A 12,928-nucleotide genomic window follows, 5' to 3' on the forward strand; every position below is an offset into this window, starting at 1 on the left:
TTAAATCATCACAGTATGATGAATCTGCACATTTTAGTTTAAATCATAGACTTGTTTTTGCTGTTCCTCATTGTCAAGCTCACAGCTGAAGGGTTTCTGTATCTTATGTTTTCTCCTACATATTATGTTGTTTTTAAGTTATTTAAGTGCCCAAAGGTCTGTATTATTATTATTATTATTACTATTATTATTATTGTTGTTGTTGTTTTCTTGATGACCTCGATTTCTGCGAGGTCATTACAGAAATCGATTTAGATCCACTAAAAAATGTGGGCAAAGGTGCAGAGTGCAAAATGTGTGACTGTAAAATCTTATTGAAAGTTTGCTGACGCTAACATGTGATGCATGTAATGAGTATACACTTAAAAAGCCAGATATGACAGGAATGTTAGACTCTGGAAACATTTCACGACGCTGGCTAAAGGTAACTTTCATTATGGGCAGAGGAGTGAGCGCAGATAGTAAGTTTGTTTTTAAGTCCCGGGTCTTGTGGGAGCAAAACAACCCCAGCCTCTGGCTATTACTCTTAGCAAGATGCATTTATCTCAATAGCAGTGAGAGATGGATAATCAGTTATTGTTCGGATTTGATTGCAAGGAAGAGAAGCGAGTTTCTTCCTCTCCTGCCCGACGTGCTGAAACAGCACACACCGCCTTAACCAGAATTTAGTCTTGATTTCATTCCTGCAGAAAGAGACAGTTACACAATGAATCCAATAAATCTTTCTGAGACCCAAAGTCACATGAATATAATGAGTTTGAAAGTAAACGCTTTCGCCTGAAAACGATCAAAATGCCATCTTTCCACGATGTGCAACGTGTAATTTGTATTATTGTGCATTTGCAGAGCAACATGCTTTCTTGTTAAAGTGTAATCTTTCTGGCTTCATTAACGTGAGTCAATCATTTATCTGCTGACTGGTCGACACTTGAATCTAACACTTGTTTGTTCCAGGGGCAGATAAATTGCATGCTCTTTGCCAAGGTCAGCGCTCCCTGTGCAGCTGGCTGGAATCCCCCAGACTGTGTATCACAGATTAGTGCAGCCCTGCACGTATACACATCTCCTCCTCTGTCCCTCTCCCTATCTGTCTCTCCTGCTACTTCCTCCTTTTTGTTGATGCAACAAGACTTGAGCACAGATAACAAAGAGTTAACATAAGGTAGAGGCCTACAGCTGCTTTGCTTACTTTATTTTTTTCGCTGATTTTTCTCCATAGGTTAGCAGCACGCGTTGTTAATCGAAATTTGGCTAAAACATCAAATGCCAATCTTTTTTCTAATTAATGTTTAAAATACGTCAATTAAATCAACACATCTAGGTGACTTATTGTTTATTACTCCATGCAACTTTTAGCTTTGTCTTCTATTTATGGCAATTGGCAAAACTTAAAAACCATCCTACTTAGTGCGCAGATGATGAAGGTCAATTCAGAAGGGCCCCACTTTAAAAATAGATGGAAGCACTCGGGTGTCACGGAGAGTTTGTTTTTATTTAGATAGCGAGGAAGCAAGGAAAACCTGACATCAGAGATACTAATGAGACAGTGTGCTTAGGAAAATGACATCGAACTGGATGACACATCCTGAAAACATATGCTGACCATGCCTATGCTTTGCATGGTTTTCCACAGCACTGAGTGCGTGGAAAACCTACATGCGGACGTGGGGGACACAAGAGAAAACATCTTGCCGGATGAATCTAAAAGATTTGTGCCCTTTTCATGGAACGAAAGTTACAGAATTTCAGATTTTCTTATAATCCGGTGCAAAATCGAGTGGCAGAGTATTCGTAGCCAGAAGACTGGTCTTACCTTGATTAGGCTTATTTTAAAATGAGCCACTGTGTTTCCATCAGTCCATTCTGGAATCATGCCACTCATGCAAGTTGGAGTTGCTCTCTTAATTCTGATTTGCTCTTTTTGTATGACTTTTGTCATAATCTTTTGGTTGGGACATTGCTTTTTTTGGACAATTACTCCCGGTTTTTGGAAGCTGAGTAGCTGGAACAATTTTTGCTGTTATGTTTTTAATTTCAGACAGTGGTTGTGATGCATATTTGCAACAACCAGGAGTATTTAGCAATACTCAAATAGTGCCTGACCTATGCCTCCCCTACCCCAGAGTTCTTGAAAAGAGGGCTTCCTGGATGCAAAGCAGGATCAAAGAGCAGGAGGAAGTTCAAACCATCCCTTCCACTGATCATATTGGGTGACTCCAACATCACTCTGCCCTGCTTTTTAACCAAATGGCCAGACAAAGATTTAAAAGCAAAAGCAAATGGGGTGGATTAGCCATGCTTGCCAACGACTGATGTTGTCGTTCAAGACTTATTATGAAATAGTGTCTCTACTGCCTGGATTTTGAGCTGTTAGCATGTCATGGCAGCAAAAATCTCTTCAGTCAGAGGCTTCTTCAGATTTGTTGCAAGACTGCTACTGGACAGCCGTCCTGCCTATAGCATCAACATCCACAATGACTCTTTCAAGATACTTGGGTGATATGAGGTACAATAATATCCAGCTTCACTTTGAGATAAAGTGTTTTTGAATCGAATTGAATCAAAGTGATGTTCTAAGCCGGGGTCCTATGAACTGCTGTCCCAGAACCACATGTGTCAGGAATGAGTTGGTATAGATTGTAAACCCACCTTGGCATTTTGTCAAGGGTTTGTTCAAATACTTTTGAATACCCGATATTTAACAACACATAACTTTTGATATCAAATCAGAGCAAACTTTTTTTTTCTTTTAGGTCAAATAGGATTAACAAATTATGTCTATTTGCTAAATGTTGGATTTTTATGAAATTACTATTTTTTATACTGCAGCAAAGAAGTGAATTTTTTTTTTTAGTACCGATTCTAAATGGCCTTTATTGAATAAGGAAGACTATGTTTCTCTTTGAACAGTGTGCGCAAATGTCTAGTTTCAACTTTAAGCTGAGCAGTTCCAGTGAAAACCATTCTAAGTGTTACCCTGTGTGAATGTGTTTTGTTTTTTTTCCTAAGTATGGCCGTACACCTACACTAGTCTCCCATTGTGTTGGGAACTGTAGCGTGAGAGTGGACAGTGGGTCTGCTGCAATATTACATCAAACATTTGTCTTTAAAGACAATACAGCACACAGATTGTAAAAAAAAGCATACAGGAACACAAATACAATCTCCCAGCTGTGCGGCTCACTTTGCTCCTCACCCTGAAACAATCTGATGTGATGATAGGTGGAGTGTTTCTGAGTCCCAGTGGACCCAGAAGACAAAAGAGGGTCCGGAAGAGGCTGCTCGCTCATCCTTGGCGAGTGCATGTCGAAGCACTGATCCTTCCGCAAACAACACACACACAAATACACACAAAGGCACATTTTCACAGAGTGTGGAGAAACTACTCAGTGAAGCTTCTTCATGATCTGAATTAAGTTTCTATATATATGTATACTTTAATTTTCTGAAAATCTTTAACGAGTCATTAAAGATCGTTGAATTTACGGCAGCGTATCAGTGTACCATGACGTGTGACATTAAATACATAGCAGATGTTATCCCTGGGCGTAAGTGATACTATGGTAAATTTGATTTATTTATAAGTGACGTTTACTGGGTTCAGTTTGTAACTCACTTAACTAAACATTAACCCGAGTAAGTAGGTAGATATAAAAAAAATCACACCCATTTTATTTAATATCTGTGGAATATTTACAGCAAAAAAATGAATTTTTAAAAAGTTGTTATAGCTAGACATTTTTGCAAGTAAGTAAAATTGCTGTCAGATAACAACCAAGTATTTATAAAGTGTTTACAATTTTTATGATTTCATTTTATGCAGAGAGGAAATTGCTATTTATAATCTATCCATTAAAAATGAATGTATAACAGACTTTATATTGACTGGCATGTTTTACCACTTGTGTTTTTATTAATAGCTTAATGGCAGTAAATGTTTCTGCAGTTCATAAAGTTATTTTGTTATTAAACAGAGCAATATTCTTGCATGATAAGTTCATTTGTGACTTGTTTTAAAGGCCTGTGGAGGGCCACAATTCCCGCTCACACTATTAACAAAACAAATCGCAGTATGTAAATTGGAAAAGGGAAGTTTGTTTCTTTGAGTTGTTCATTCTGTTTGGCAGCCGTGTTCACTGCAATCTCAGCAAAGAGCTGTGAGGGATGTCATTTGTTGTCATTTGTTTATTAATTAGTTGCAGTTTCATGACCGTTAAATTTGACTTTTATCACAGGCACAAGCAACAGAAATGACTGAACTAGTTTTAAGGTATAACCATTAACTCAATGAAACTACTAATGTTTTCCTCTGTGTGATCTGGGCGGCAAAAAGGCCTCATGCTAACATCCAAGTTACATAAATATGACACTACATATAAATAATGTTGGACGTCACAGTGGAGCTGAAAATGTGGAGGTAGATATAAATAGATGGTTACATTTGACTAGATCAGGGGTTAGGACTATGGAGGCTGACGCAGGCTGAGACCCTTGCTAGATTATGATGTTTCATTATCCTGTATTCTGGTGCCCTCGTGTGGCTTAACCGTGTTATTGCAATTTGTCCAGACATCGAGTTCCCTCAATTCTGAGACCATGAAGATAAACATCAGCTCAAATTAAGGTAAAATATTAATTTGAAATATGTTTGGTCAAAAATAGCACTTAAATCCGACCTTCATGCGATACATTCAAGTTTTTCTCTAACATGTCAGCAGATGGCGCTGTGGTGATTCCTCACCACTCTCACCAGAAGTGATTCCGGGGTTGAGTGTGACCACGTGACAGTTCAAAGGGCATGCAGAGGTCGTGTTGTGCTTCTCCTTCTTTCTTACACGTTTGTGTGTTTTTAAGCCAGCCGGTTCTGGTGATGCGATGGCTTTCCTGACTCTCTTCGTGAGAAGGCAGCTGCCGCAGGCCGTCAGCTACTTCGCCCGCGCAGTGGAGCTGGGCCGGCCCGGCTGCGGCGGAGCCCCGCTGCGGAGGCTGCACGGCTCGGCGCGGCAGCGGGTCGGGGAGAAGGGGCCGTGGGGCAAGAGCCAGCGGGGTCCGGAGCAGCCACTGCAGCAGTACCACCTCACAGACCTCGACAAGGCGGACGCTTTGGTAGGAAATGCTGAGTTTTAAATCTTACATTTAGATTCTTTTGCTGCTGAAGACAAACTTCATTGTGTCGACATGTTGTGTTTATGTTTTGCAGATGCTAAGGAAGTCACATGAAACAGGTATCTCGTTCTACACCCACACGCTGTTGCAGAACTTGAGTTTTTCCCAGAAGCAGCCTGTAGGAAAAATAATCGGACAGAATCCAGAAATGGCAGAGCTCTGAATTTTTTTTTTCTTTTTGCAGTTCTTCAAAACATTTCATTCCAGTTCACAGTGTGACTCGCATTCAAACAACAGGAGGTCCCGTCTCCCTCTGATCTAAACCACCAGGCTTTTAAAGCATTGGCTCCTACCAGGACTAATTAAGGGGCGGAGACAACATTTACATTTCCAGATAGAAAAAAAAAACATTTGTGCTAAACTATATTCCTAAAAAGATATTTACAGAATTACCACTAAGCACTTCACAACAACTAAAACAACAACAAGCTGGGCCCAAACAAAATCCAAAAAAACATCTCCCCTCCCTCTCAAACAATGGATTTTCCCAGTGAGGCTGATTGAAAACACCAGGTCCTCGTCAGCACTGCTCATGGGCGCGCTTCCATGGCAACACATGACCAGGTGACCTCAGAGAGAAGAGAGAATGATTAAAACAAAATGTTAAATAAAGCAAGTTACTTCCTCCAAACAAAAGCAATACATTTACCAGATAAATTAGAATATAGGAGGATAAATCCCTCACACAGCCTAAAACAGATAAATCTGTGAAGCATTTTTCAGGTTATAGCTTTTAACGACGCAGTTCCAGTTAGAAGTTCACTTACACTTACCGGGTACACACATATTACTTTAATTTAGGCCTTTTAATTTTCTGATTTATCAGTTCTTGTACCACGATTATTTGTATGGAACTCCTTTAGCAAAGTTACTGAAACATGTTTTTTGTTTTGTTGTCAAGAATGAGGTCTGAGGTGTAATTCTGGCTAAATATTCTGATATCTGAGCACGCTTCTTGACAGAATTGTTAGGGTTTGTTCAAGCTGATGGGTTTCTGAGCGAAGTCTACCCATGTTTAATATGACTGAGATTGTACAGTATTTGTCCAAAACCCATGTTGAAGTGCGTGTTGTCCTGTTGGAACACCCTACTGTGGCAGAATTCCCCCCAGCTAGCTGTTTTTTGTTTTCTTTTTAGGTGAAACCGAATAATGTGGAGGTACTCGTTACTTCACCCACTTTAGTGAATTGGAAAACTGCCACTGGAGGCCAAATGTACCTTCAGCATGATGCCACCACCACCTTGCTTGATAATCGAAAACGTACTCCTACGTTTGAAAGCCTCACCTTGACCCCTCTAAACGTACATCTTGTCATTGTGTCCAAGTAGTCTGATCTCTGTGTGCTTTGATCATGAAAAAGTTCACCAGAAAGCGTTCGGTGTGTCGGCGCGTTTTTCCTCCATCTCAGGACGGCAGTGTTGCTCAGGTGTTTAAAACGTAGACACCTTTGGGTGTTTAAACAAAACAATTTCGCAAAATTCACGACAAGACCAGTGTTTCGGCCTCACTTAAACTGCTGACGCCAATACTGTTGAAATTATATAGAAAGTGTTTAATAGCTCATCATAAAGTTCAGATATTCCACAGGAATCACACGAGCATCTGATCTCTTGGTTCCTTTGCATCTTTGCCATTTATCCAATATTTGCGGGAGTGTATGTGTTTCATTTTAAACATAATAATTATGGAAATTTCACAATAAATTAAAACTAGTGTCTACAAATCTCGTTTTTGGAATTCCTTGCAGTTTATGTCATATGATTATTGCTAAATGTATAAAGAGTGTTTCAAATGCACAATTAAAACATAAATTAAGTGTCAATGAGCATGATATCATCTGATCTGTTGAATGTATTTAAAACATTGAAACCATATTTTAATACCATGATTAGTTGAATCATGAAAAAATAATTCATGATTTCTTTTCTGACTGTATTGTTTATATCATCTTGTGTTTTTACGTGCATTTATGACACATAAAAACACTTTGGTTTCCCAATCCCAAACCTATCATTAACCTAATAACAGATAACTCTTTTTTATCTTGTGAGTTTTAGAAAATAGAGAAATAAGTCACAGATAGTCAAAAATAGAGTTGTGTGCAAATGTAAGTTTGTTGAGGCTCAGTAATCTTATTGACTGTTTGGTCTTGCAAGGATGGCGATTCTCAGGAGGACATGACCTCTGGAAATGTATATCGTTTCAACAATCCTCAGAATCTTTCAATATATTTATTTCTATCTTGATTTTTTCTTCTTCTTCTTCTTCATAACTGTGTCACTTTCCATTTATTTTTCTGGAAGGATCAGTAAGATCGGAGTCTTTTTCTTTATTTGTCTCTTACATTGGTTGCTGAGCAACTGCAGTTTAGTCAGAAATTCACCTTAACTTGATGTGGGACTGGCTATCAGGGTTCGTATGTGTCGGGTTTCTATGCAGTCTGACAAGCTCAGGAAGAGCTGAATAAGTAGCGGGGGGGAGAAGCTTCCAGTCTTTATTCTGTTTTCTGTTTGATTAAAAAAAAATCTGAAATTTCCAAAGAATGCATTAATATGTATTAAATGTGGACCCTTTATTTTCAACGATTTTAACAAAGATATTGACCAGTTTGGTTCTAAAAAAAACAACAAAAAAAAGACTTATTTTTAGTTCTCCACCCCCCGTAAAATTCAATATTTTTTAGGTAACCAGATTCATTAACAAAATGAAGAAAAAATATTTAGGTAGAAATACTTGGACTGAACAATAAAATAGTTTTAAAAACAATAATATAGATTGAGCAGGCCCATCGTTTTGGAGCCACTAAGTGAAAGAACTCATAAATCGACACCAGTTAAAACAAATAGGACAATTTCTGTGTTATTTGACATCTAGACCTATGAACATTTAAATCTATTTATTGTAGAATAATTCTGTGTTATATGCATTAATCTAGGGCGTTTTTACCTTGCCAAGAAATTCTAATAACAACAACCCCACTACTAGACTGGACTGATCAGAGTTTCATGTATGATTTATTGAACCTACAAATGATTAAATTTAAATCTGTAAAAAAAAATTAATTAATTAAAATCAAAAATTTGTGTGTGTGTAGGAACTCTCTGTGTAAAACTTCAACGTTCTTCAGCTTTTCACTAACGTGTTTAAATGGTGGTCTTAGAACAGCCAGACCTACTTAGTCCTGGGTGTGTGAAAAGAGCAGACTGTGTGATGAACTGTCCGTCTGTAACGTCTCCTCATGGTTTCGCAGGGTTCCTGTCGTGGTTCAGGAACGGCTTGCTGGCGACTGGGATTGGAGTCATTGCTTTTGTCCAGAGCGAAGTGGGACGGGAAGCAGGATACGGTACGAGTTTTACTCAAGCTTAAATCGCAGAGTATTGAGGGAGTAGTAAAGAGAATAAAAAGAAAAAAAAGAAAAGCCTCTCTCCCCCCCTACAGCGGCTAAACTGAACCATCATGGCCGACCGTCCAAACAGTGAGATGGTGCTGGATGTTTTAAACTCCCGTAACAGGAGGACATCCAGAGAAGAGACTTTGTGACCCTAATTAGAGGAAAATGCAAAAGCTAACGTGTTGTTTGGAGGCATTTTGTCCCGATTCTGCTCACCGTCCCAAAAAACAGGAGACATCAAGTAGAGCCTTACCACAAACTTGACAAAGTGTTTTTAAAAGACCAACAAATCTGTCAGAGATTTAAAAATGGTTGGTAAAACGTATGTGTAGCCAAAGGTGACATATTTAACCCTCTAAATGACCGAAATTAGGTATAACTGTGACCACAAGACAGCGGCAAAGTGCTTCTGATATGCTTTGTATATGATGAAATCGCACCACAAGCTCTGGTTGTAGCTTATACATCCGCCATTTTGGCTGTGTGGTGCTTTTGTTTGAATTTCATGACAGTATTCTGTAAGGCCGTAAAATGTTAATGTAAGGTGAAAACTGTTTGGAGAAGTGAAGGGAGCTAAGGAAGGAAAAGTAGGAAGCACACAAAGAAGGACAGAAGGAAACAAAGCAGAAAGAAATCAGGGAAAGAAAGTAAGATAGGAGAGAAGAAAGGATCTAAAGAACACATATTTAGACGATGAGAAGGCTTTGAATACATTCATCCAGACCTGAATCAAATCCTTGACTTTTCCAGATTGTGTGGAAACCTTCATATCTATTCCAGGAGTGGCAATAATTGTGTATTTATTGTACTTTGTCTTAAGTTAAAATACATAGCATATAAATCTGGCTTTAAAATTGATTTACTTGTCATTACATTAATTTCTATCTAATATATCAAACAGTCTCTAAATCATGTGTGTAGAAATGGAAGGTTGCTGTAGTAATAAATTCTTCAAAACTAATAGATCTAACTGGGCTGTGGTGTATTAAAAATAAATAATTCCCTTTGAAAATTGTTGTTAATGAGAAAAAAAGAGCTTTTCTGTCTCTGCCTTTGCAGACACTTCCTGCCTGACTGCAGTAACAGCATGCCGATGTGTTTCCACGCAGCCTTCTTCATCCTGGGAGGCGTCTGCGTGTCGTTTGGCGGCGCGTCCTACGTTGGCAGCCTGTTCGCCTTGCGGAGGCTGATGCTGCTGTCGGTGCCAGCTCTGCTGCTCCAGGGCACCGTGGTGGGCACCGTCGCCCTCTTCTGGCTCTGCGCCGTATCGCTGTACATCGGCCGCCTGGAGGTGGAGATCATCCACGACGACGAGGAGGGGGACGGCGGGGAGGACGAGGGAGAGTGCCGGAAGTGCCGCGAGAGGCGGGAGCAGCGAGGTCACAGAGGCTCCCGGGACAGTGAGGACAGTGGCAGCAAGGGCCAAAACAAATAGCGATCTTCCAGGAATGCTCAGTGTGTGTGTGTGTTTTTTGTTGTTTTTTTCTTGATGCTCTGATTCAGGGTTTCTGTTATTTGTATGTTTGTGCAAAATGCATATGTGTTCATGTGCAGACTGTGAGCTTAAAAAAACAGCAAACCTGTCATCTATTGTTGTAAAAAAATTATTCAGGTGAAGAAAAACTTTTAACTTTTTTTTTTAAAAACAGTTTAAAGACGCTGGAAATTGTGGAAAATCTGTTTATTTCCTGAATAAACATGTTTTTTCTAAAAAACTCTTTTAGTTCATCTGAAAATGTTCTTCTGTTTTTTATTTTTTATTCGATGCTTATGATTTACTTTTTGTGCCACCGTCAGTCTTCCTTGGAGACTGTTTGTTTTATCAACATGATCGGTAGAATCAAGGCTGACCTTTCACCTTAAGTCAGTTGTTTTGTCTCAAAAGTTTTTTTTTGTTTTTTTTTTAAATAATCAGAGAAAATGACACTGAGGGCTCAAGTTTTTTTTTTATTATTACTTTACCACTGCAACAGCACTTTTGTCAAGCTTTGTTTTTTGTCACTATACTTCCTTAAAACTGTTTGGAAACAGGATATTTTTCACAGTTCTCTCTGTGTTTATATATTTTGTTCTGTTTTCTTTTTTTTAAATCATGTACAGTACCAAACTATATCCAAAAACTCTTTACAGTGAATCTTCTGTTTTCAGGTTATCTCTGTAAGTTCTGTTTTAATGGATGCAAGGCGTTGATGCTGGTAATTATATTGAATTTGTTTGTGAAAAGCGGGTGTTTACTATTGTTTACTTTTGTGCACCACAGTGCATGCAATAATAAAACCAGAGGAACTCTGTAGTGAGACCCAGCATCATTGTTTGATTTTTTTTTCTGATAATAAATCCCCAGTGGGATATTCACATTTGAGGTATCTGCTTTTGAACGATGGTTGATTTCTTAGGTGATCAAAACCACACACTATAGCGGATCTCACATTTTGTAAACCTTAAAATCTAAGTTGTCAAATATAAACCCTGATGTTAGTATGTCCAGCCTGGTCTTTTATTCACCTCTCTTGACCCCAGCTACTTAAACTTCTCTGTCTTGCAGCTGGAGATATTGCTCTAGCAAATACATAACTTTTTTATCTTATTCATAATACTATGAAATAATTTGTACAGCTGCTCTAAAAAAGAAAAAGATAAAGATTGGTGTAAAGCTTTATACCAATCCATGCTCTATTCGCTACTCAAAACAGTAAAAAATAACTTTTCACAAGTGGAAAACTTTGTTGAATTACTGTTAGCTTAGCAGTAGCAGCAGCAAACTTTGGTTTTACTTGAAGTGTCTAATAAGTTAGCTTCTGAGTAGACTGTAAAACTGTATATTGCTGCTGAAATAAGAACCAGTGACACAAACGCTTTAAATTTTACACTGTTACTTTAGTCAGTGGAGTTAAAGATGAGCAGAAATGATGAAAAGACATAGCTAGCTTAACTGCTACATTGTCAAATAAGAAAATTATCTAAATTAATTACAGTGACGTATTTTGTGTCAAATTCATCTAATCATATATCTGAAATATTAAAGAACAGATATCCAATTGACCAAATGTTTTTTTGGATTACACTTTGATATGTTGTTTCTTTCCCTCCACATCTTCTAAATTGATATTCCTCCTGATTTTTTTTTTTTTTTTTTTCCAATCCAGAAAACAGGCTGACAAAACTGATGGCAGATTAGTCTATTATCAAAACAATTATACTGCTTTATATTTAATTAGAATAATTATTTAATTAACCTTCTTGATCACTGCACTTACAGTTTGCTGCAGGGAAGCGGAGTGAATGCATTAGCGTGGCCCTCCTCCCCAGCACCAGCTTAATCCAGCCATTAACTCCACCAACAAACTCCTCTAAGCCTAAGAGTCTCAAGCATTCCGTCATTTCATCTTCTGTTTATTCAGGTAACTGCTTTTCTCATCCTTAAAAATAGGTATTTCCCAAGGTATTAAGGGCTGTCTGAAACCCCCCGTCTCACAGCCAGTTGAAGATTGCTGCTAAAATTCCAGCTTTTCTTTCTTTCTTTTTTCTTGATTTAATCGCTTTTCTTTGTAGTTGTCCACAGTGACTCTAAATCAAACTTCTAAAAAGTCTACAACCTTAGCATGCTTAGGCAATTGCAATTTAAGAAAGGTTAAAGTCAGCTTTACCATTTGGGAACAGCAGGCACATGATGCGATGGATCTAAATATTATGCACATCCTTACTAAAGTGACAATATTTAGGTTTAGACTTTGAATGGGCCATTGCAAAACTTTCATTTTCCTTCGATGAAGCATTGATAATCCGAAGCATGATCCTGCCGTCGCCATGTTCAAATAGGTATATGTATTTTTTTATTTGGAAGAGAAACTCCCCCTAAAAGAAAACAATACAACAGGGAATTATTGTTACAATTACAACATTAGTGATTCCTGCCAAACCTTAAAAAATCCATAACAATCATCTGATCATGTGAGATCATGTCTCACTACAATCCGATGTCATACGACGTGACTGTGTAATTTAAACCATTTTAAGTGAGAATAAATGTTGGAATATCCTGATATATTCCTCAGCAGAAACAGTGTTTTCATCATATTTATATTATATTAATTTTCACTGAAAATGAAAGCTTCGCCAAAGACGCTTAAACGTCTCGAGAAACGCTGAAAGATGCGGTTCTAAAAAGTTCTTTAAATCACTAGAAATAAAACATTTTGAATTGCACACACTGCTTAAAATCAATGCATCATAAGGGGTTGTCGTGTTTTTTTTTCTTTCTTTTTGTTTTTTTTTAATTTTGCAAATGAGGCTGAAGATAATGGGTAAATGCAGAGTCAGTAGATGCTCCTGCTGCAGTGGGAGTCAAAAGATGTACAAACTGTGTTTTC

General features: G+C 38.1%; 1 protein-coding gene and 1 long non-coding RNA gene across 3 annotated transcripts in view; both read left to right on the forward strand.

The window, feature by feature from the left end:
- The window catches only part of LOC114161380 (uncharacterized), a 24,580-nt gene continuing 11,652 nt past the window's right edge, over positions 1 to 12,928 (forward strand). Inside the window, exons 1-3 of the long non-coding RNA XR_003599004.1 lie at positions 1 to 204; positions 3,997 to 4,003; positions 10,134 to 10,140. This is a non-coding gene — a long non-coding RNA (uncharacterized LOC114161380). The remainder of the gene's footprint in view (positions 205 to 3,996; positions 4,004 to 10,133; positions 10,141 to 12,928) is intronic.
- Positions 4,763 to 12,928, forward strand: part of tmem160 (transmembrane protein 160) — a 23,548-nt gene continuing 15,382 nt past the window's right edge. Inside the window, exons 1-4 of one of the 2 annotated variants that reach the window (XM_028044625.1) lie at positions 4,763 to 5,106; positions 5,201 to 5,225; positions 8,418 to 8,510; positions 9,668 to 10,025. In XM_028044625.1, the coding sequence (XP_027900426.1) occupies positions 4,876 to 5,106; positions 5,201 to 5,225; positions 8,418 to 8,510; positions 9,668 to 9,993 (675 nt within the window). In that variant the 5' untranslated portion in view covers positions 4,763 to 4,875 and the 3' untranslated portion in view covers positions 9,994 to 10,025. Of the gene's footprint in view, positions 5,107 to 5,200; positions 5,226 to 8,417; positions 8,511 to 9,667; positions 10,865 to 12,928 lie in introns of those variants that run through there. The other variant, XM_028044624.1, reaches the window with a different exon arrangement.

The sequence above is a fragment of the Xiphophorus couchianus genome, chromosome 18, assembly GCF_001444195.1.
Source record: "Xiphophorus couchianus chromosome 18, X_couchianus-1.0, whole genome shotgun sequence".
Taxonomy (NCBI): Eukaryota; Metazoa; Chordata; class Actinopteri; order Cyprinodontiformes; family Poeciliidae; genus Xiphophorus; species Xiphophorus couchianus.